This window comes from Cydia fagiglandana, chromosome 15 (assembly GCF_963556715.1).
Source record: "Cydia fagiglandana chromosome 15, ilCydFagi1.1, whole genome shotgun sequence".
Lineage (NCBI taxonomy): Eukaryota > Metazoa > Arthropoda > Insecta > Lepidoptera > Tortricidae > Cydia > Cydia fagiglandana.
Genome location: NC_085946.1, coordinates 6,883,696 through 6,905,547, shown reverse-complemented (window position 1 = coordinate 6,905,547; position 21,852 = coordinate 6,883,696). Strand labels below are relative to the sequence as shown.

Here is a 21,852-nt window from a genome sequence, read left to right as displayed (position 1 = left end):
CTGCGTTCGAATAGAAGGAAAACGCCATACAGCGAATTTATACTCGTAGGTACAGTCACGCACCGTGATTATGACGCCATTTAGGGTTCTAGCTAATTATGACATTCCATAGCGTAAGTATTGAACAACCAATTTAGCTAGGACCATAAATGCGGAGCATGATGGTACCTTTTTACAGAGGATGATAATGCCTGACAGGTAAAGTTTAATCGCTAATCGCAAGAGGGCTCAGCAACCTTCAAGTTATCAAACGCCACCCACAAATTGTAATTCTGCAAACACAACAACAAACCCCCTTCTCCCTTCACATCCTCCTTATCCACCAGGCTGGTGCACACCCAGAACTGCTGCGGGCCCTTGCCTCGTTGCTGCCAATGTGCCGCCGCGCTGACTGCGAACCAGGTATAGTCGGTGCTGTTGGTCGGCACGTAGTAGACAGGACCTGAGGGCCCATCGTCACCTTCGTATTTAAAGGAGATCGAGTCAATGTTGCGGACGCTGAAAGAAGCGCGTTGAACTGTTTTAAAGTCTATCGAAAACGAAACGTTAAGGTCAATTCAGGTATTTAGACATTTTTGAAGATTTCATCTTAAGACTGACATAGATGAAACTGTTCCAGAGCCGGATCATCACTAACATTGTTAACACTATTCAATTAGGCCCAAAACTAAAACCAAGACAGTAAGGGGCCCACATATTACCAGTTTGCCAGTCGATATCGGCCTGTCAAATTTGATAACTCCGAGCAACTGACAGGCCGATATCGTCCGGCGAACTGGTAGTCTGTGGGCCCCTCAAAATTTAGCGTTAGTAGCAAAGACTTACCCAAAGCTCTCACTGCACGTCGTAGTAAGAAACGTGCTTCGTGATTGTCCATACACATTCAGCATGACTAATTGCCTCGCCGCAAACGAAGAGTAGATACAACTCTTCACTCCCGGCGGCCTGGCCACCAACACCGCTTCTAAAGGACCATTGTTGAACGGAGCCTCTAAGGGCCGAGGAATCTCCCCCATTCTATTCATAAGAGAATATATCGATGGCCGTAGCCTGAAGGGAGAAAGAGTCGGGAAAGGTCTGTCGAAGTTCCATTCCGGTAGTAGATGAGCCAGCGTTTTGGGCATGTATGAGTATGTGATGTTCGGTGCGACCTCTTTTATGGCTCGAGCCACCTTGTTCAGAGCGCTGAAATCCAGAGAGATGCAAGCTAGTAAGTGTCCGCTTTTCAGCTCATCGAATGGGAACAAGGGAAGTGACCCTGCAATGAAACGAAGATTTTCATGGCTCCTCTACGCGATGAGCCAACGCCGGCCATTCCAAGGGACGCAGCCATGGGCTAGAATAAGGTAGCAATATCACTTGCTCCCTCTAACGCATAAATGCGTCCCTTAGAGTGGCCGGCGTTGGCCCATCGTGTAGAGGAGCCATCAGACATTAATCGCATAGTTGCTGTTACCTAATCATTTTCTTTTACTCTGCAGTGAATTGAAGAGAATTACAGAAACCAATACCTAGGTAATATGAACGTTTGTATCATTTTTAACAATAGAACTGGGTGAAATAAGAAGGTATATCTGTGTACGTACGTCTGTGTAAAGGTTGACTGGAAGAGATCCCTTATAGGGATAAGTTCGCCTTTGCACATTGTATACTTTCTTTTAGTTGTATCTTAACCTGTCTTATGTACAATAAAGTGTTTACATACATACATACATACATACATACATACATACGTCCATATTTGAGGAATGAGACGCTGGCACGTTTTTGGTCCATCCACCATTTTCCGGAAGAACTAATTAACTAGCTACGTCTATTCCGTAGTAGATACTATAGTTTCTTTAGTACCTGGCCTGGACACAACTAAAGAAAGCGACATAGGTAGGTGCTGGATTTCTGAGGAAACTTGAATAGTTATATCGTCATCTGCCGGCTAAATGAACAAGATGGAAAAATCACGGAATGATATGAGGTAGTTATACCCACGACTGGTTGTTGTGGTCTTTCCGCTTTGATACAAACTTACTGGATTTCTGCGGAAACCCGGGCACGGTATGCGTCAGCAGAAACCCGCCATCCTGATCTGCCATCACGACCCCGCGCGCCGAAGTCCCGGGCGCGCCGTGACGAGACTCGAATATGACCATGGCTCTGCCACCGCGGTCCATGTATGAACGCTGCTGTATAAACTCATTATCGTCATAGACAAACGGACACGAGTAATTAGGCTAATAATCAAAGTTCGGACAATTAACATTAGGTTAGGTTAGGTTTGCGATTACGCAAAAATAAATATTGTATGGAACATGATACAATTTCTTTTTACAATTTTGAACTGCAGTTTTTTTTTAGTATAATCTGGAAATTTTATAAAGATACTGTGTACATAACATGAGTTTAATATAATAAATGATTTTTGATGCTTTTGCGATGATTTGTCCGATCACTGCTAATAATTAGGTACCTAGGTAAAATTTTGGTAACATTCCACCACACTATACGACTCTTTAACAACACTAAGCAGGTGCTGCATTGTTTAAATATACGTTCACTTTTACGCTTCCTTGCTTTAGTTAGAGGGTCTGCCATCTTGTATCCTAAATCGGAAACTTAAACTTGATACTTACTTCATGGCCTTCGCGCCAAATAACGGTCACGTACCTACATACAGCCCTCTACAATCCACACAGACTCCCATTAGGTGCGCGTCTTTGTCTATAAGCTATGGTTTGGCAAGAGTCGCTTGACAATGGAGTGTAGATAGAATCATACTATATTTTTCTTATGCTACCATTAATACCTAACCCCAAAGAGAGGTACTTAGGTACAATAGTCGCACCAATAAAAGTCTGCAGCGGATTTGATAGCCCACGCAGTGTGTTATGTATACGTCATAATTTCATAGAAATTTGACGTTTAAAATGACACTTGCACTGCGTGGGCTACCAAAATCGCTGCAGACTTTTTACGGTCTATCTCTAGTTATTTTTCACTAGAGCCACATAATATGTTTTTTCCTATTTTACCTTGTAGTCGGGCATCAAAGTTTTACTCAGCATATCGGCCTCCAAGATGCCATAAAGCGACTGTATCCACCGGCCCCCCGTGTCAGGCGTTAAGAAGCTGAAGTTCTGTCCGCTTGGATGGACCACGCCCGCTGGATGCTTGTATAAGTACCACCTAATAGTGTACGAAAGCGATTTTATTTAAAATATAAATCCCAGTGCCTGACATAGTCTCGATAACACATGCAATTTTACTTGAATGTTTAAATCTTACTTGAATGAACTTGGATATTATCTTAAAAAAACTGATCGATACTTATCAATCATCATTGAACAATGAGCACACTTGCCTTAGACCAGGTGATCCCAATCTTTTCCAGTCCACTTTTCGAATAAGTAACTTGCAAGTTGCAAGTTTAAAATTTCGGCGGCGGTGCCCTAACCTAGCTAGGCTATTCGAAATAGACTTATGGGTATCATAGTATTCATGGTGAGGAGGATTGCCTCATGGCGCCCCTCTTTTGGGAGCCCCTGCCTTAGACAAATGCAACTAAGCATCCAGTGTTAAATTTGAGTGACTGTAAGTATCACCTATACACACCCTATACATCTAATTTAAATAGGCCACTGCATGACTAAGTATAACTGCTCCAATCTACTGTACCTATTTCCAATTTCTATACGGTAGTTGTATTGACAACACTGCTTTTATGGAACTTGTACAAAATAGGCTGATGTATGCTTACGTTGTACATAGGGAATGCAAATCGGTTATTTTTTGTATGGAAATAACCGCGGTTTCGGTTAATAACCGATTATTTCCATACAAAAAATAACCGATTTGCATTCCCTAGTTGTACAATCTCCTAACTTATTTCTTACCAAGCCACAGGCTTGTATCCATCGCGACAATGTTGGCCTATGTAGCCGTTCTCAATCTTAAATCCTTTGTAGCACTCCAATAAACTTCCGAATATATAAATTAATATAAAATTCATCTTGCAAAATGCAATTTTATGTATAGTCCAGAAACATGAGCATATTTAAATGTCTACTTTATGGAGGAATAAAACAATAACCTGAATCACATGCCATAAAAACTTATCGAAAAGCATTTGAATATTTTGAATGATCGCACTACATATATATGTAATGTTGTTAGGTTTGTCGTTGCAATACTTGCAATGGCTGGTAGTAAATCCAGTATTAATACTGAATTTTAGGTATTTCGATTTTGTAAATTAGGTATTTGATCCTACCCGTATATCACAAGATGAAAAAAAGGTAAAAAAACAAAGCTAAATATTTAAAAAATATTTTTATGTACAAAAAATGTATTATCTAAGTATGTGATATTTTAAAATAACCATTAGACTTATTTACTAATACATATATACATACAGTGTAAACGCGTCATCAATAGACTTTTTAGGTACTGTGTAAGGTATAAAGTATAAAAGACTACTCAATTAACAATATAGGTATACTAAGTACCTACTTTATAGGAGTCACATCACAAGAGTAAATATATTATAAAGCGGTTTTCCTCATAAGTGTTCATTTTAAAGCAATGAAACAAAATGGTCCTTAAAAAAAGTAAAAAAGTATAAAAACATACATACATGTGACGTTTTCAACTAAAAGGTACCACATTGTCGGTTATCGAAAAGGTCGATTTCAAATTGCTTTATGGAAATAGCGTCTTTTTGACAACCGACAATGAGCACCCTTTAGGTTGAAAATGGCATATATGATTTGCAATGCATGCATTCTCTTAACTTTGCTTTAAATAGTACCTACTAACTCACAACGTTGATCACAGATGCTCTAAATGGCTCAAAAGAGCCTTTTCGAGAAATAAATTAATAATATTTGTCATTAATTGCAGTTAGTTAGGTATTCTAACACAATAAAGATTGAACTAGTATTTGGACTACCTAGAGTACATAATTTAACAAAAGATCTACAATAGACGTACACCTTAGAGGACCAACGGAGACGCCATGTCTAAAATTTTCGGTACAAAATAGTCTGCCGTTTTTTGCGGGGGAGGGGCACATCAAATGTATAGGTACGTCATGTCAGATAAATGTCAGTCCATACATATGGTTGACATGTGGTTGACCATTGGCCACCTATTTTCGACAGAGGGGAACGCCTGTTAATGGCGGCTCCATTGTTAATTACTCCGAGACGTACACAGTTAATATACTGAAGAGCAATTTTAATTAAATGGCGAAGCATTGCTAATACAGTACATACTTATCTCGCGGTAACAAGACTGTCAAATCAATGTCAAATTGGCAAGTCAGAAGAACAAAACAATTTCGAATAATTTTACTTTTAGGTACCTAATACATTGTTATTAAAACTGATAATTGTATTTGAACTTATACCGTTTAGATAGTAATGGCATGTCAATATGATCATATTAAGAGTTTTAATTGTACTCTATTTTGGGACAAAAACACATGGTAATTTCAAAAGCACACATTCACATTTTTTACACGGAGTTCATTTCTGGGTGACAAAAGGAAAAGAATTCAATTCATTACCTAACTAGATTAGAATCAACATGATTGGACTGACTCAATTAAATGAGCGAAGTTTCCCCATAAAATGGGTCCCGACGTACACACGGTCCCGCCGCCTCGGGATTCTTGTGGTAACTGAAATAGAATAAAGATAAAAATAAAATAGATGAAGATATACCTTACACACACAACATGGAACACTTGGACACGGGAGCTGATGGAATTGCATCTCGCCTAACGGTAAAGCGAGTTAGTTTCGAACCCCAGCTCGTATCATAGAAAACTAAGTAAACTTAGCGCCACTTCATCATCATCATTCATCATTTCAGCCTAATATATACGTCCCACTGCTGAGCACAGGCCTCCTCTCATGCGCGAGAGGGCTTGGGCTATAGTCCCCACGCTAGCCCAATGCGGATTGGGGACTTCACATACACCTTTGAATTTCTTCGCAGATGTATGCAGGTTTCCTCACGATGTTTTCCTTCACCGAAAAGCTATTGGTAAATATCAAATGATATTTCGTACATAAGTTTCGAAAAACTCATTGGTACGAGCAGGGTTGGGCAAAATACTGGCTTCCACGTATTTCAAATACAAATTACAAAATACATTTTTAAAAGTATTTGAAATACCAAATACAAACTACTTTGGTGACTGGTATTTGAAATACAAAATACAAATTACAGTGTTTAAAATAATGTATTTCAAATACAAAATACAAAATACTTTTAATTCTTTTTGTCTAATCGTTTAGTTTGTTTAACGAATATCCTTTCCTAAAAACGTATAGGGTCATTGCGCTTGTTTTCGTCCAGCTCTAGTTTTCATCCACTTGACGAAATTTGAATATAAACCTACATTGCTGCAAATAGTAAATTAAACATGAAATATATTATTTGCCTATCTGTCAAGTGGTCGAAAACTAGAGCATGGACGGAAACTACTGTAATGACTCTATCCCCTGGCTGTTGACGAAAAGTTCCGCGCAGAATAACTCGCGCATGGTACATATTTGCCCTCGTACAAGTTGTACATTATATTTAAAAAAAAAACGTTCCATTTTAGGATCATAGAATTTAATAAAATGTATTTTGTAGAAATGTATTTTGAAGCTTGAAGTATTTGAAATACAAAATACAAAATACATGTGAGTGCAGTATTTGAAATACCAAATACAAAATACTTTTCCAGGTAGTATTTGAAATACAAATACAAAATACTACAATGTATTTCAAATACGTATTTCAAATACATGTAATTGAAATACTGCCCAACCCTGGGTACGAGCCAGGATTTGAACCCGCGACCTCCGGATTGAAAGTCTGACGTCATATCCACTCGGCCACCACTGCTTGCGCCACTTGCACTATCCCAATAACCCACCCCGGAACCGCGGGATTAACCGGTTAAACCGTTAACCCATTGTCAAATTGTACCATGTAACCAGGTAACCATGGTAAAGTCAGGTTTAACTGGTTAACCCGGGTTAGTAGAATGGTGCAAGTGGCGCTTAGAGTAAGTACTCTATTCATCAGTTGATTCAGTTTTCTTACTTAATAACAAAGAGAACTGACTGTAATCGAGAGGTGTCTAAGAAAAATCGTGACCTTTAGTTTGACATCCAAAACAGATGGCGCAGCGGTACTGCGCCATAAGTTTTGCGGTCACTGAATTGTAAAACGTAAAATTTTGACAGTCAGAGTTACCGCAAAATGCGTCGAGCTGTACAGCGCCATCTCGTTTACCTGTCTAATTCGAAGCACGAAATTGTCTTAGATTTTACTCAATCTTGCTTAATCAATGTGTCTTTGCATAATTATAAAAGTTTTTGTTCACGAATCGTGCTTATATAGATGGTCAAGCAAATCTTGTCAGTAGAAAAAGGCGCGAAATTCAAATTTTCTATGAGACGCTATCCCTTCGCGCCTACATTTTTCAAATTTGCCGCCTTTTTCTACTGACAAGATCTGCTTGACCAAGTATATCTAATTGCCATATAGTTCTCGAATTTAAACTGTTGTGAGACACTAAAAACAAGTGAGTATAAACCGTAAAATTATTCAATACAATAGTTCTTCTACCAATAGGTCAGTAAATGAATGCTCAAAAAACGTTGTAGAGGGAAATGCTAGGAACACAATTTTTGACTACGTAACTTTGTTTAGACTAGTTAGGAGGTGAACATATCAAAAGTCCCCGGCTGTAGCCCCGGTGCTGCGGGGTAGAGGGGGGTAAGAAGGTCGAATTATTCGGTTTTTCATTGATATCTTGGAAACTTTGCATCTTAGCGACATGACTACTAAGACAAACCGAAAGCTCATAAAATTAGTTACAAGTTTTATCTAGTCAAGTTTTTCGATATCTTGAATAGTTTTTGAGATACCCGCTCTTGAAAGTTTATTTAGGGATTTTAATTTTATCTTGATATCTACATCAGTGATGCGGTTAGGCCATGTTTAGTATCATTTTCGTATAAATCGGGGGTGCTGAATTCATTTATGATATCACATTGACACTATTCCGAAGTAAATTCAAAATTCAAAAAAAATATATTTTTAAAAATCCCTCTTCACTCTTAAACCGCTGAACCAATTTCGTTGAAATTTTGTATAGAAATAGTTTCAGTCTCGACACAGGACATAGGATGGTTTTTATAACCAAAAGCATCTTTTGAGGATGTGAAAAGTGGGGTGGAAGTTTGTATGAGGAGTCAATAACCGCTGAACCGGTTTAGGTGAAATTTAGGATGGTATACATCTGTGATTTAAATGAAAATGATACCTAACATGACTTCAAACTTTACCTTAAGCAGTATTTACCTCAGGAATTCAGTTTCGTCGACGAAGTTGAATTCCCCCCATACTCCATTTCACAACTTGAAAGTATGATTAATGAGATAAAAAGTATCTTATGTCCTGTCTTGGGACTCGAAATATCTGTATACCAAATTACAATTAAATTGGTTGAGCGGTTTAAGCGTGAAGATGAATTTTAAAAAAAAGGTATTTGTTTAAAGTTTATATGTTTTTTCTAAGGAATGGTGTCAATGTGATACCAAAAATGAATTCAGCACCCCCGATTTATACGAAAATGATACCAAACACGGCCTAGCAGCTTCACTAATGTAGATATCAAGATAAAATTGAAAGCCCTAAATAAACTTTCAAGAGCGGATATCTCAAAAACTATTCAAGATATCGAAAAACTTGACTGAATAAAACTTGTAACAAATTTTATCAGCTTTTGGTTTGTCTCAGTAGTCATGACGCTAAGACGCAAAGTTTCCAAGATATTAGTGAAAAACCGAAAAATGAGACCTTCTTTCCCCCCTCTCCCCCCCAGCACCGGGGCTACGGCCGGGGACTTTTGATATGTTCACCTCCTAACTAGTCCAAACAAAGTTACGGAGTCAAAAATTGTGTTCCTAGCATTTCCCTCTATAACTTCTTATTTCTTGGCCTACAAACCACAATGGTTGGTTTTTTGGCAGCTGAGGCTCCTATACTACCGTAAAACGGGGGGTGAGTAGGTTTCGCGGGGAGAGTTGGGTTATGAATGGGGAGAGAAGGTTTGAGAGGGGGGTGAGAAGGGATTTTAAGGCTACTGCTACAAAAATAATGTATTCCAATTTAAAATGGGGCTATAGTAATACGCATAATAAAAAAAAAATCGATCCAACGATCTTCCAAAATCACCTTTGTATGAAAAACCCTCTCACCCCAAATACGAGGCACTACGGGGTGCGGTGGGTTTTCCTCTTTATCGTCAAAGTTATGAAATGGAACTACCCAAAATAAAATACAAACGCCCGAACCACTTATTATATACACCATTCAGTTTTCACATGTAAACAATTTTTTTATCGAGGTTTGAAAGTCAAATTTCACCCAACTCACCCCATTTTACGGTACATTGTATAATAAGTTGTATGAGTAAATGAGTGTCAACTTACCGCCCTATTGATGTCCCCCACGCAGACCCAGTAGTCGGCCACCTTCGTGTCCTGGCTGTTGTGCATCTTGTGCGCGACGGCGACCGTCCACTTGGAGTGGTCGTGGTGGGACGTGAACGACATACGAGCGAGGGGGAACTTTAGGCGCTCTATGTTCCGCACTCTGAAATTGGATATTATTACAAGCTTTTATTTAGTTTCACCTGACCGTTGTCTGTCGGTCTGTAATCAAATCTTGCAAGTTAAATTTGATCCATTTCCCGGTTTCCGATTGAGCTGAAATTTGGCATACATACGTAAGTCGGGTGACAATGCAATATTATGGTGTCATTGAGCTGATCTGATGATGTAGACCGGAGTTGGCCATAGGAACATAAAACAACGAAACTTTATTGTGTTTGGAGTTTTTAGAATTGTCTCGATGAGTATTAGTTGCCTGTGGGAAGAAAAGTACAGTCAGCGATAAAAGCTTGTACCAAAAATAAAATTTTTGCCAAAAACTTATTTTCATTTGATATTTGAATGCTAATAACATTATATAAATGCGATACTTATATTAGAAATATAATGCCACCACGGAGTACCAAAATGTTTGGGATCGTACAATGAAAATCTCTATATTTTGCATAATATCGAGCCCAACGCAGCCCCAATATTAGTCACTTTTGAGGGTTACGTACAGTCGTCAGATATATAGGAGCGGCCATGGTGTTCACAATATCTGAACATGCACTCTATCGCCTTGACAATAGAGTCGTGTTCAGATATGAACACCTTGGCTGCTCCGATATATCTGATGGCGACTGTACCTCTTAAGGAAAAAAACGAAACCCTTATAGGATCACTCGCGCGTCTGTACATCTTTCTGTGTGATCTATTTAGGTACTTACTGGAAGTTTCTATTGCACTCCGAGTCCAAGGTGCCAGGCCCATTAGTCCAGGACTCCACCAGCAGGTCTGACTGCAGAACCTCGGCCACCAAGCCACTGTACAAATCGTCGTTGAACATGGCACTCTTCGCGAACGAGAGAAACTTGCGCCCGGCGAGGGTTTCGAAACTCTCTATGTGGTACCTGGAAATAGGCGTTATTAAAACAGAGATTAAACAAATGATTATAAGTCTAAACCAACCTAAATTAGCCTGAGGCATTGTTCCCAGGACACTGGCCGCGTTCCCCCTCTGCGCCAGCTCGTAGGGCGCTAGACAGCCCAGACTAAGGACCAGTTGCACCAACCACATTTGACAAACTGATCAACGTCAGCCGGCGCTTTACTATGAAACTTTCCTTACATAAAAAAATTGCGAACTCTTTAACGATAGGAACAGTTTGGTGCAACCGACCCTAATAGTGTGGTAGAATTTTTTTTACTTGTGTCTGACGACCAAGGACCGAAAGTTTCAGTGCCGGAAATATTGATAGATAGAGTCCGCCTTAAGTAAACTCTCTACAGACTTGGCAGCAACAGTGTGAAGTGCACTATAACGTCATACATATTATTATTTTGATAGGAATTATGCCATTATATGGCCGTTATTAAAAACGATTTGCCAAAATATCTTTTTATCCGAAACTATGGCCGATTTTGTGAACTTTATGGCGATTTAATCCCGAAGTCAAGAATACCTCGAATGCATCCCGGCCAGCACCCTGTATTTTTAGTGTTCCGTACAAAACATTGTTCACGGAACACTTATGGGATCACTTCGGTCTTGCAAATCAGTTATTTTATTTAGTCATTGTATTGGTAGGTATAATAAACTATTGACGCATACCGACGTTTTATTCGCATTGTATGTTAACTATTTACAAACATTAATGAGCGAAATAAAACAGGCGTAACAACAAATAGCACACATTACAGAAATATGACACGTGTTATGATTATGATTATTGTTCACACTACTTATGACTCACAATGAGAACTTAAGTATAAGGAAATCATAATTATTATTACGGATCTAGACACGCGGCAGCGTGTCAAGCCAAGTTCAAGCAAAGGAACTGGCTAGCCAGCGCCAAGTGTAATATTACACGAACCACTTGGTGCCACTTTTGACCCTTCTATAACTCAAAACATCTTTAACGTAAACACATAAAACTACGTGTGTTTAATTATATCCATAAGGACATCTAGAAGCCCAAATTTCATGAAGCTAGCTCAAACGGTTATAAAGATATGAAGGTCAAAAAGTCGTAAATTTTAAGACTGACTGACATACCTATAGTACCTAAACCTAACCTACTTCCAGATGACCTAGAAGGATGAAATTTGGAATCCAGCTCAGTTATTGTGTGAAAGCGTAGGAAAAAATCGAAAAATTAAAAAAAGTTATAAAATAGGGGGGGTCCCCATACAAAAAAACCATTTTTTATTGTGACTGACATATAAGTACCTAAACCTAACCTACTTCCAGATGACCTAGAAGGATGAAATTTGGAATCCAGCTCGGTTATTGTGTGTAAGCGTAGGAAAAAATCTAAAAACAAGAAAAAGTTAATAAATAGGGGGGGTTCCCATACAAATTTCTTTTTTATTGTGACTGACATATAGTACCTAAACCTAACCTACTTCCAGATGACCTAGAAGGATGAAATTTGGAATCCAGCTCAGTTATTGTGTGAAAGCGTAGGAAAAAATCTAAAAATTAAAAAAAGTTATAAAATAGGGGGGGTCCCCATACAAAAAAACCATTTTTTATTGTGACTGACATATAAGTACCTAAACCTAACCTACTTCCAGATGACCTAGAAGGATGAAATTTGGAATCCAGCTCGGTTATTGTGTGTAAGGGTAGGAAAAAATCTAAAAACAAAAAAAAGTTAATAAATAGGGGGGGGTTCCCATACAAATTTCTTTTTTATTGTGACTGACATATAGTACCTAAACCTAACCTACTTCCAGATGACCTAGAAGGATGAAATTTGGAATCCAGCTCGGTAATTGTGTGTAAGCGTAGGAAAAATTCTAAAAATAAAAAAAGTTAAAAAATAGGGGGGGGTCCCTATACAAAAAACCTGTAATACGCGCTAAACAACCGGCCAACGGTGTGTCGTTGGCGGCGCGCGGCACCACATAATTAATACAAAGAACAGAAGTAAAAAACATGCAGCGGAAACACAAGAAAAAACATTAAATCTCAATACCTGCCTAGTTTTCTTTACAAAAAGTATTGATATCCCATCAAAAACATAAATGTAAAAAAGGAGAGCCAAGTTCAATACAAAAATTATGCTTGGCTGTGGGGTTCGCCGCAAAAAGAATGGAGATTTAAATGAGTGCCAAGTTCTATGCAAAATCCAAATATGTATTTATAGGAACAAAATAACATTATAAACAAGTATTAAACTCTATTTCTTTGCTTTATTGTATACCTATAACAATTGCTGTTATTTAAAAAAAATGTGAGATCTTAAAGTAGGTTAGATTTGGCTTGGCCAGTTTTTATCAGAATTACAAAATATATGTGTTGAATAACTTTATAAAATGACTGATGTAATGAAAACTGGCCAAGTCAAATCTAACCTGCTTTAAGATCTCGCATTTTTTTTAAATAACAGCAATTGTTATAGGTATCCAATAAAGCAAAGAAATAGAGTTTAATACTTGTTTATAATGTTATTTTGTTCCTATAAATACATATTTGGATTTTGCATAGAACTTGGCACTCATTTAAATCTCCATTCTTTTTGCGGCGAACCCCACAGCCAAGCATAATTTTTGTATTGAACTTGGCTCTCCTTTTTTACATTTATGTTTTTGATGGGATGTTATATTTCAGATCGTATTTAAATAGCATTAAAGACAAAGTCTTATAACTAACAAGAATTCGGTTTATTATTTTTATGGGCAGACGCTAAAATCATGTCACGTATATATTAGGGCTCGCGGTCGTGTCCGGGTTTCGTGTAAACGTTTACGGTACCCGTTTCCGAATTACACGTACACGGTTTTCTGACCCGTTCTACACGTGTAGTCGGGCACACGTGTAATTAAGATCCGTGTATTCGGGTACCCGTGTACCCGTGTACACGGCGAAACGGACCTTAAATACACGCAGGCCTAACCCGTCCTTGGCGTGTTGCGAGATTGAAGTAATGTATAAAGTTTTAAATAAAAACAAAGATTCAGGTTCAGGAGCTCCGATTGTTTAGCAGTTTTATTTTATCGGATGTTCAATGTGATTGATATGTGTTGTACCAATTTAATTGATTTTTCACCTCAGCAGCTCGAACAAGGGTACTTTCATCTGTCTTTGCTACTTAAAGACAGTGAACAAAATGCGATTGTGCTAAAGGAAAATATAACATATTCCGTTCGTGGTAGTTTCAGTAAAGAGAACTACATATCTACTTTTGTATTAGATAATCATATAGGTTTACTTTAATCATCAAAAAACTACATCAGTGAAGAAAATAAAATACCTATCAATGAAGTCAACTGTTACTAAAATATTGTTAATTTTAATCTTATGATTATTGAAACAAAGTGTTCTTACCTACCTATTATTGACATTACCAATCTATCCAGTAAAACTGTAAAGTAGGTAATTAAATCTTTCTAATCTCCCACATATGCAATCGTATGTCTTCATAGCACGCATCTCCGCTACATGAGAGTGAAGGGTCGAACCGGCGGGTAAATAAGATCCGTTATTTCGTGTATCCGTGTACCCGTGTACACGGGTACCCGTGTAAACGTTTCCGAATCCGGGCGGGTTCGTGTAGTTCGGGTTCTTAAGCCCGGCGGGCTTAAGAACCCGGGTACCCGTGTCAGCGTGTAACACGTGTATCGGGAGCTCTAGTATATATTTACGTGTACTCAAGGCTTGGAACCGATTTTTTCTTCATTCAAAAAATACCGGTATTATTACGTTCTTTGGTTTATTATTTCATTTTTAATGGGACACTAACAATACGAAGTTGTTACCTAAATACCTACATGATTCAGTCCTACGTAAACAGCATAAAATAATTAAAAATATTGGGCTATTTCGGTGTTTTTCAAAAAAAACGGGTTCCGAGCCCTGTCAGGCGTGACTCACTCCGCGATTTCGTCGGTTTCCTACAGGTAGCTAAAAGTACGTCCGTTCGGCCCCAATTTTGGGGTTTGCCATAAGCCGCGCGTGGCGCTGTCGCCACCTAGCGGCCATATCTGTGCTGATCGTAACAGACGCGTTTTGTTAGGGAGTGAGTCTTCTGTACCTAGTACTATTATTTATTCTGTGGCCCTGTAGGTAAGTACTAATGGAGTGCTGATTGTTCGTGCTCCACGTGTTTACGCAGAACTAAAGGTGTTAACAATGGTGCGAGTATGTTAGGTGCCTAATGTACAGAATCCAGAGTTTGTGCCCTACAGAAAACTGCATCAAATTAGGTAACATAGAAATTGAAAACGCATTGTCAACATTACACATTTACGGTACTGTAGCATTAGTTTTGTTCCTAGATGCGTCAAAACACAGAACTCCTTTTACCAGCCGTCACATTTGTTTTGTAAGCAAAAGAGTCCAACAAAAAATACATACAAACATGTGTTTGGTATAGTTTGGTGATGGTATTGCTTACTAACTTATGATTGCCCACTATCATGCGAGCTGTAATCTATAAACTGAAATAAATGTCATATACTATGAAAAAAGTGACCAAGGCCTCCAGTGCCCCAGGCTGGAATCGAACCAGCATCCTCTGCTATCGCGGCAGGTGCCTGTGCCTTTCGGCCACCGGGGCTGTAATCTGATTGCGTCTCTTTCTAACAAATATGGTCGTATGGGTGTTCACGATCCTGTTTCCTATAATTAAGGTATATCCTTTATCTTTCTGGTACCTTGTTGTACATTTTGCTGCATTTGTCACCCTCTTTTCACTCTCTCCTCTCATCTACTCAAAGGTTAACTGGAAGAGATCCCTCAAAGGGATAAGTTCGCCTTTGAACTTCTTACTAATTGTATGTTATTTTTAATGTCTTTTTGTACAATAAAGAGTTTACTACTACTACTACTAAAGTGGTAAGAAAATCTAAACAACGTACCAAGGAGAAGCATCAACAGTCTTATTGTTCACCACCTCAACCAGCGTCGGCAGTTCATTCTCATATTCCGGAGGTATTTGGCTGTAAACCACGAGTGGCTCGTTGTATTTAAGCTGGGTGGCTATCTGGTTTACGGTGGCCGTTTGTACCGACATGCAGAGCATTGACTGTCCGTACTTCATACCGGTTTGTGGGTAGCTGTAGCTGGTCAGGTTCATGCCGCGACCTGAAGTGTAAAAATAGAAACATAATTATGGATACAATGAGAGTTGATAATTTAAGTTCCATTATTTTTAAAATCATGAATAGGAATTTGGTAGGACGACATTCACTACTTACCATTACATCCGCCTAAAGCAGTTTTTAAATTACGAATTCGCACGTCGCCCCGGTGTGCGAGCGGGACGTCGCTATATACACGAATAGCGCTATCAGGCTATCACGCTCATACACTGGAGCGACGTGCGAATTCGCATCGCATCAGTGTGATAACCGCGTATATGCCTGTATGGCCTGCTACTAAACGCAAGTAGCAATTATATGACCCGCACTAAATACTAATCAGTGTGTAACAGTCTTTAGAGACTGTTTGTTAGCGTTTAGACGCTATGCGAGAATTGCACAGTGGGGGAACTACCTACAATGATGTAGGCTTAGTGATGATTAGGCAACGGACGATCCAGTGCCAATGACATAATGAACAGAACTAATGGAGTAGAAATCAGTGTTGCATTTTATACACAATCGATAAAGTTCTGCACTCACCATCAGGTACCGGAGGGAACCTTGGCACAGAATGCACCAGCCACATCGAAGTAAACTTATCTCCCATAATCACACCCTTCGTGTGCCCTTTCTCGACCCTATTCTTCAGGAATTTAGTGTGCATTTTGCACATTTCGGCCAGATCGTAGTCGTCATAATACTTGTCACCCAGCTTAAATTTCTTGTACTTCTTTACTGAAGGTTCCGTGAACTTCATTTGACCTGCGTACAAATTATGAGACTATTGAAGATTGTATTTCATGAGAAAGAAGGTCTAATGATAAGGGGCTATTCATAAATTACGTCATTTCAAATTAGGGGGGGGGGTCTGGACATCGGAAGCATGAAGTAGGAGGAAATGGGGTCATTTGAAGCGTGATTTTTGGATGATTATAGGGGGGGGGGTCGAAAATCGTCAGAAATCGATGACGTAATTTATGGACAGCCCCTAATGATGGTATCATATTATCCCTCATCAGGGACATAGGGGTATCAGAAAGGATTTCCATTTTTCGCAGTCCAGTGCGGCCCCCTCCAGCTCCGCCCAGCCGAGGCCAACTGGTTCAGCCTCCTTTCTTTGAAAGAAGGTCTTATTTTGATAAAATAAGTACTTTGTTTTACGTAAACCTCCCTATCCTGTTTTTAAAATATTTTTATAATAATTACCTTTTTTACGTTTTGAATACATTTCAGCTACATTCTGCAGAATATCTGGCGCATTCTCATTAGCTGGAGGCTGGTCGTTGTACAAAACGGTCATTGTATTCTTTGACTGCAATAACAATTACACAATTATATATGATTTTTATCTTCTCGTATGAATGGATTAGTGTTACAACTAGATATTGCTTGTAAGAAGTGAATGGCCTACGCCCTACATACCCTACACTGATAATGACAATGTTAGTGATAAAATTGTATTACAATATTTACTTTATTTACACTGAAGGAATTTCCTATGTACCTAACACAATATCTGTTTGTGTCATCAAAAACAGGGCCACTGTTTAGTAACTTACACTAAAAATGAATTATATTCACCTATAAACAGAATTCATTTTAGTATAAGGTGACTAGTTATTGAAGGGCAGCCAGTTATTGAAAACTTATCACTAAAATTATAAAACCGGGCAAGTGCGAGTCGGACTCGCGCACGAAGGGTTCCGTACCATAATTCAAAAAGAAAAACAATAAAAAGCAAAAAGAAAACGGTCACCCATCCAAGTACTGACCCCTCCCGACGTTGCTTAACTTTGGTCAAAAATCACGTTTGTTGTATGGGAGCCCCATTTAAATCTTTATTTTATTCTGTTTTTAGTATTTGTTGTTATAGCGGCAACAGAAATACATCATCTGTGAAAATTTCAACTGTCTAGCTATCACGGTTCGTGAGATACAGCCTGGTGACAGACGGACGGACGGACGGACGGACGGACGGACGGACGGACGGACGGACGGACGGACGGACGGACAGCGAAGTCTTAGTAATAGGGTCCCGTTTTAGCTAACTCGCGTGATGTGCCCGACTGTATATAACAAGTTGCCAGTGTCAATCACCTCGGCTCCGTCTCTAGCTTGTTTTAAAAATAAATTAAAAAGTTGGCTTCTCGAACACACATTTTACAGTATTGACGAATATTTAAAACTTAAATTATGAGTTTATACCTAGAGTATAATTAATTATATTAATGATTATCGCCTATATTATTAATTAATTTTATTCAATATTGTTTGTAAATAAGTGACATGTAATATTAATATTATACAATAAATGATTATGATTATGATTATGATTATGATTACCCTTTGGGTACGGAACCCTAAAAATGAACAAAATTCTGTTTAATTCTATTGAAGTGACTTATTAAATTAATTAATTTAATGACTGTAAAATGTTTTAATGTTAAATGTGGTAGGGGAATTCTTTAACAGTAGATAAAAATGACTAAGTACTCTACTAAGAGGAGTAGGTACTTATAGACATAAAGACATTATTACGAGAAAATATGTACCTTCTTATTTATTCCACTTGAGCTCAAGCATCTTCAAACTTAGAAGCAGTAGTTTCGTTTTAATTTGGAACTCTTAACGCCATTAGCACCATACCACTAACCCAGTGTTAACCGGTTAAACCTGGAGTTACCATGGTTACCAGTACAATTTGCCACTGGGTTAACAGTTTAACCCGTTAACCCCGGATTAGTGGGATGGTGCAAATGGAGCTAACTTTTGTTAGGTACTTACTCTATAAAAATTCATAATAGATTGCTAAATATTGTATCTAAGGACTCAAGAGCCTAGTCTGCTCAGTTACCTATTCCTAGTAAATGAATTAAGTAGTAGTATTTGTACAACCACAATCAGACCATACAATTCAAAGAAATAATGGACATAAAGTCTAAATTTTATAAATATATCCCATCAAAAACATAAATGTAAAAAAGGAGAGCCAAGTTCAATACAAAAATTATGCTTGGCTGTGGGGTTCGCCGCAAAAAGAATGGAGATCTAAATGAGTGCCAAGTTCTATGTAAAATCCAAATATGTATTTATAGGAACAAAATAACATTATAAACAAGTATTAAACTCTATCTTTGCTTTATTGGATACCTATAACAATTACTGTTATTTAAAAAAAAATGCGAGATCTTAAAGCAGGTTAGATTTGACTTGGCCAGTTTTCATTACACCAGTCATTTTATAAAGTTATTCAACATATACTTATATTTTGTAATTCTGATAAAAACTGACCAAGCCAAATCTAACCTACTTTAAGATCTCACATTTTTTTTTAAATAACAGTAATTGTTATAGGTATCCAATAAAGCAAAGATAGAGTTTAATACTTGTTTATAATGTTATTTTGTTCCTATAAATACATATTTGGATTTTACATAGAACTTGGCACTCATTTAGATCTCCATTCTTTTTGCGGCGAACCCCACAGCCAAGCATAATTTTTGTATTGAACTTGGCTCTCCTTTTTTACATTTATGTTTTTGATGGGATATCAATACTTTTTGTAAAGAAAACTAGGCAGGTATTGAGATTTAATGTTTTTTCTTGCGTTTCCGCTGCATGTTTTTTACTTCTGTTCTTTGTATGAATTATGTGGTGCCGCGCGCCGCCAACGACACACCGTTGGCCGGTTGTTTAGCGCGTATTACAGGTTTTTTGTATGGGGACCCCCCCTTTTTTTATTTTTAGATTTTTTCCTACGCTTACACACAATTACCGAGCTGGATTCCAAATTTCATCCTTCTAGGTCATCTGGAAGTAGGTTAGGTTTAGGTACTATATGTCAGTCACAATAAAAAAGAAATTTGTATGGGGACCCCCCCTATTTATAAACTTTTTTTTGTTTTTAGATTTTTTCCTACGCTTACACACAATAACCGAGCTGGATTCCAAATTTCATCCTTCTAGGTCATCTGGAAGTAAGTTAGGTTTAGGTACTTATATGTCAGTCACAATAAAAAATGTTTTTTTTTGTATGGGGACCCCCCCTATTTTATAACTATTTTTTATTTTTAGATTTTTTCCTACGCTTTCACAAAATAACTGAGCTGGATTCCAAATTTCATTCTTCTAGGTCATCTGGAAGTAGGTTAGGTTTAGGTACTTATATGTCAGTCACAATAAAAAATGGTTTTTTTGTATGGGGACCCCCCCTATTTTATAACTTTTTTTTATTTTTAGATTTTTTCCTACGCTTTCACACAATAACTGAGCTGGATTCCAAATTTCATCCTTCTAGGTCATCTGGAAGTAAGTTAGGTTTAGGTACTATAGGTATGTCAGTCAGTCTTAAAATTTACGACTTTTTGACCTTCATATCTTTATAACCGTTTGAGCTAGCTTCATGAAATTTGGGCTTCTAGATGTCCTTATGGATATAATTAAACACACGTAGTTTTATGTGTTTACGTTAAAGATGTTTTGAGTTATAGAAGGGTCAAAAGTGGCACCAAGTGGTTCGTGTAATATTACACTTGGCGCTGGCTAGCCAGTTCCTTTGCTTGAACTTGGCTTGACACGCTGCCGCGTGTCTAGATGTTCTAAGGAATAGCTGGTCAAACATATTCAATAACATATCTCAGGGTTTTGGGTGCAGGAATGATTTCATGTATTTATAACTTTTTTTACTGTAAAATAGTTGCCTATCTATGAATTAAAAAATAGGTCATAAGCTCTAAATATGTGCTTGGAAATATTAAAAAAGTTTAGCTAGTGTAACATTCATGCACCCAAAAGCCCAGGGTTTTCATAAAAAGAACTCATACCTGGTACATAGGCTGCAGTGTCCTGCCCAACATGGAGTTGGGATTGGCAATGGACAATTCGGACATGATCCAACCTTGGCGCAGTTTTGACGGAGTCAGGTACATGTAGGCTACCCCTTTCCGGACCAGGGGATTTAAATGATTCTTTTCTTTAGGTAACTTGTATATGTAAAACCTATGAACAAAAGCAAGTCATTGAGCTTATTTAAGCGGATAACCATATCCTCTAGCAACCCTATCTTGAATTTAGAATTTTTATTTTGATAAATCAAAATTGCATTTGTCTTGGCAAAATTTGATTCATGGGTGGCTATAAAATATAATATTTTAGTTAGTGTGAGTGACTCAATATATATTTCTATTGAGACAAACATCTATTCCTTATACTTAATTAAATACCTATTTGTTTTAAGTTAAGCATCCTTATAAATACAGAGCATAGTAAGTACCTATAAAATTTCACTCAGCTTATAGATCATATTTATATGTTATTTATTACTTATTTTTTATTTGAATAACTATAGTAATCGTGTGAGAGCCCAGTGAAAATGGTCATGGGATTGGAATTAATATCATTTAATAAATAAAGATAGGTACTTTACTTACCAGTCAACTGGTTCGCCTCTATCATTTCTACATTGTTGAGCTGAACCATCACAGTCAGACACAAATAAAAGAACCGCGATAAAACAAAAGCGGTACATCGTGATGCGTGTTTGTTTCGCGAAATCCAAGCTCAAAGTAACAAGATGTTTTTACAATCGGTGTGTCATGATTTACAGTTCGAGCGACATGTTGCAAATAAAACTATTAAACAATGCATTTATTTACACAACAATCTATAAACAAGTCATGGATTTCCTTTCCGATTGAGGGTACAACAATTTGAATTCAAAATATAAGTTTCGGTTGTTGTTGTTTTCATTTCTTTGTGTCGCGAAGTGACGCATACGCACGGCGATACGGGGTGACCAGTTAAAAAATAAATATCTAAATTAGTTATTTTTGGTGGTACAAACAAATAACTTGTGTAATAAATAAAATAAAGCAATACGAATGACGTGAAAATAAAAAGCGATTGAATAATGATTAGGGCCTTAATACCCAAATCAATTTTTGGGTCACCAATATCAGCTACCTTTAGTTTCTACAAGCTACAAGTGAGAGGGAAATAAATGCATGACTATCAACTACAAGTTCTGCATAAAATTTTACGAACTAGACATTTTAGGGATGTATTCCCATTGGGCGAACCCTACCCTACACGTCAATAAATATTG

General features: G+C 37.8%; 2 protein-coding genes across 3 annotated transcripts; both read right to left on the bottom strand.

The window, feature by feature from the left end:
• Nucleotides 1–184: 184 nt before the first annotated feature.
• LOC134671216 (deoxyribonuclease-2-alpha-like) lies at nucleotides 185–4,072 on the bottom strand. 2 transcript variants are annotated; one of them, XM_063529010.1, is made up of 5 exons: nucleotides 3,888–4,072; nucleotides 3,027–3,180; nucleotides 2,027–2,180; nucleotides 826–1,258; nucleotides 185–498 (listed from the first exon to the last, which is right to left on the bottom strand). In XM_063529010.1, exons 1-5 carry the CDS (start codon nucleotides 4,001–4,003, stop codon nucleotides 213–215), a joined length of 1,143 nt encoding a protein of 380 aa, XP_063385080.1. In that variant the 5' UTR covers nucleotides 4,004–4,072; the 3' UTR covers nucleotides 185–212. The 2 variants fall into 2 exon arrangements, with proteins under 2 accessions (XP_063385080.1, XP_063385081.1); XM_063529011.1 differs by having other exon boundaries at nucleotides 2,027–2,177.
• A 348-nt stretch (nucleotides 4,073–4,420) lies between these two features.
• On the bottom strand, nucleotides 4,421–21,514 carry LOC134671219 (deoxyribonuclease-2-alpha). Its single transcript, XM_063529015.1, has 8 exons — nucleotides 21,179–21,514; nucleotides 20,573–20,747; nucleotides 16,956–17,061; nucleotides 16,290–16,511; nucleotides 15,525–15,750; nucleotides 10,385–10,567; nucleotides 9,495–9,657; nucleotides 4,421–5,674 (listed from the first exon to the last, which is right to left on the bottom strand). Exons 1-8 carry the CDS (start codon nucleotides 21,274–21,276, stop codon nucleotides 5,576–5,578), a joined length of 1,272 nt encoding a protein of 423 aa, XP_063385085.1. The 5' UTR covers nucleotides 21,277–21,514; the 3' UTR covers nucleotides 4,421–5,575.
• Between the last annotated feature and the right edge of the window lie 338 nt (nucleotides 21,515–21,852).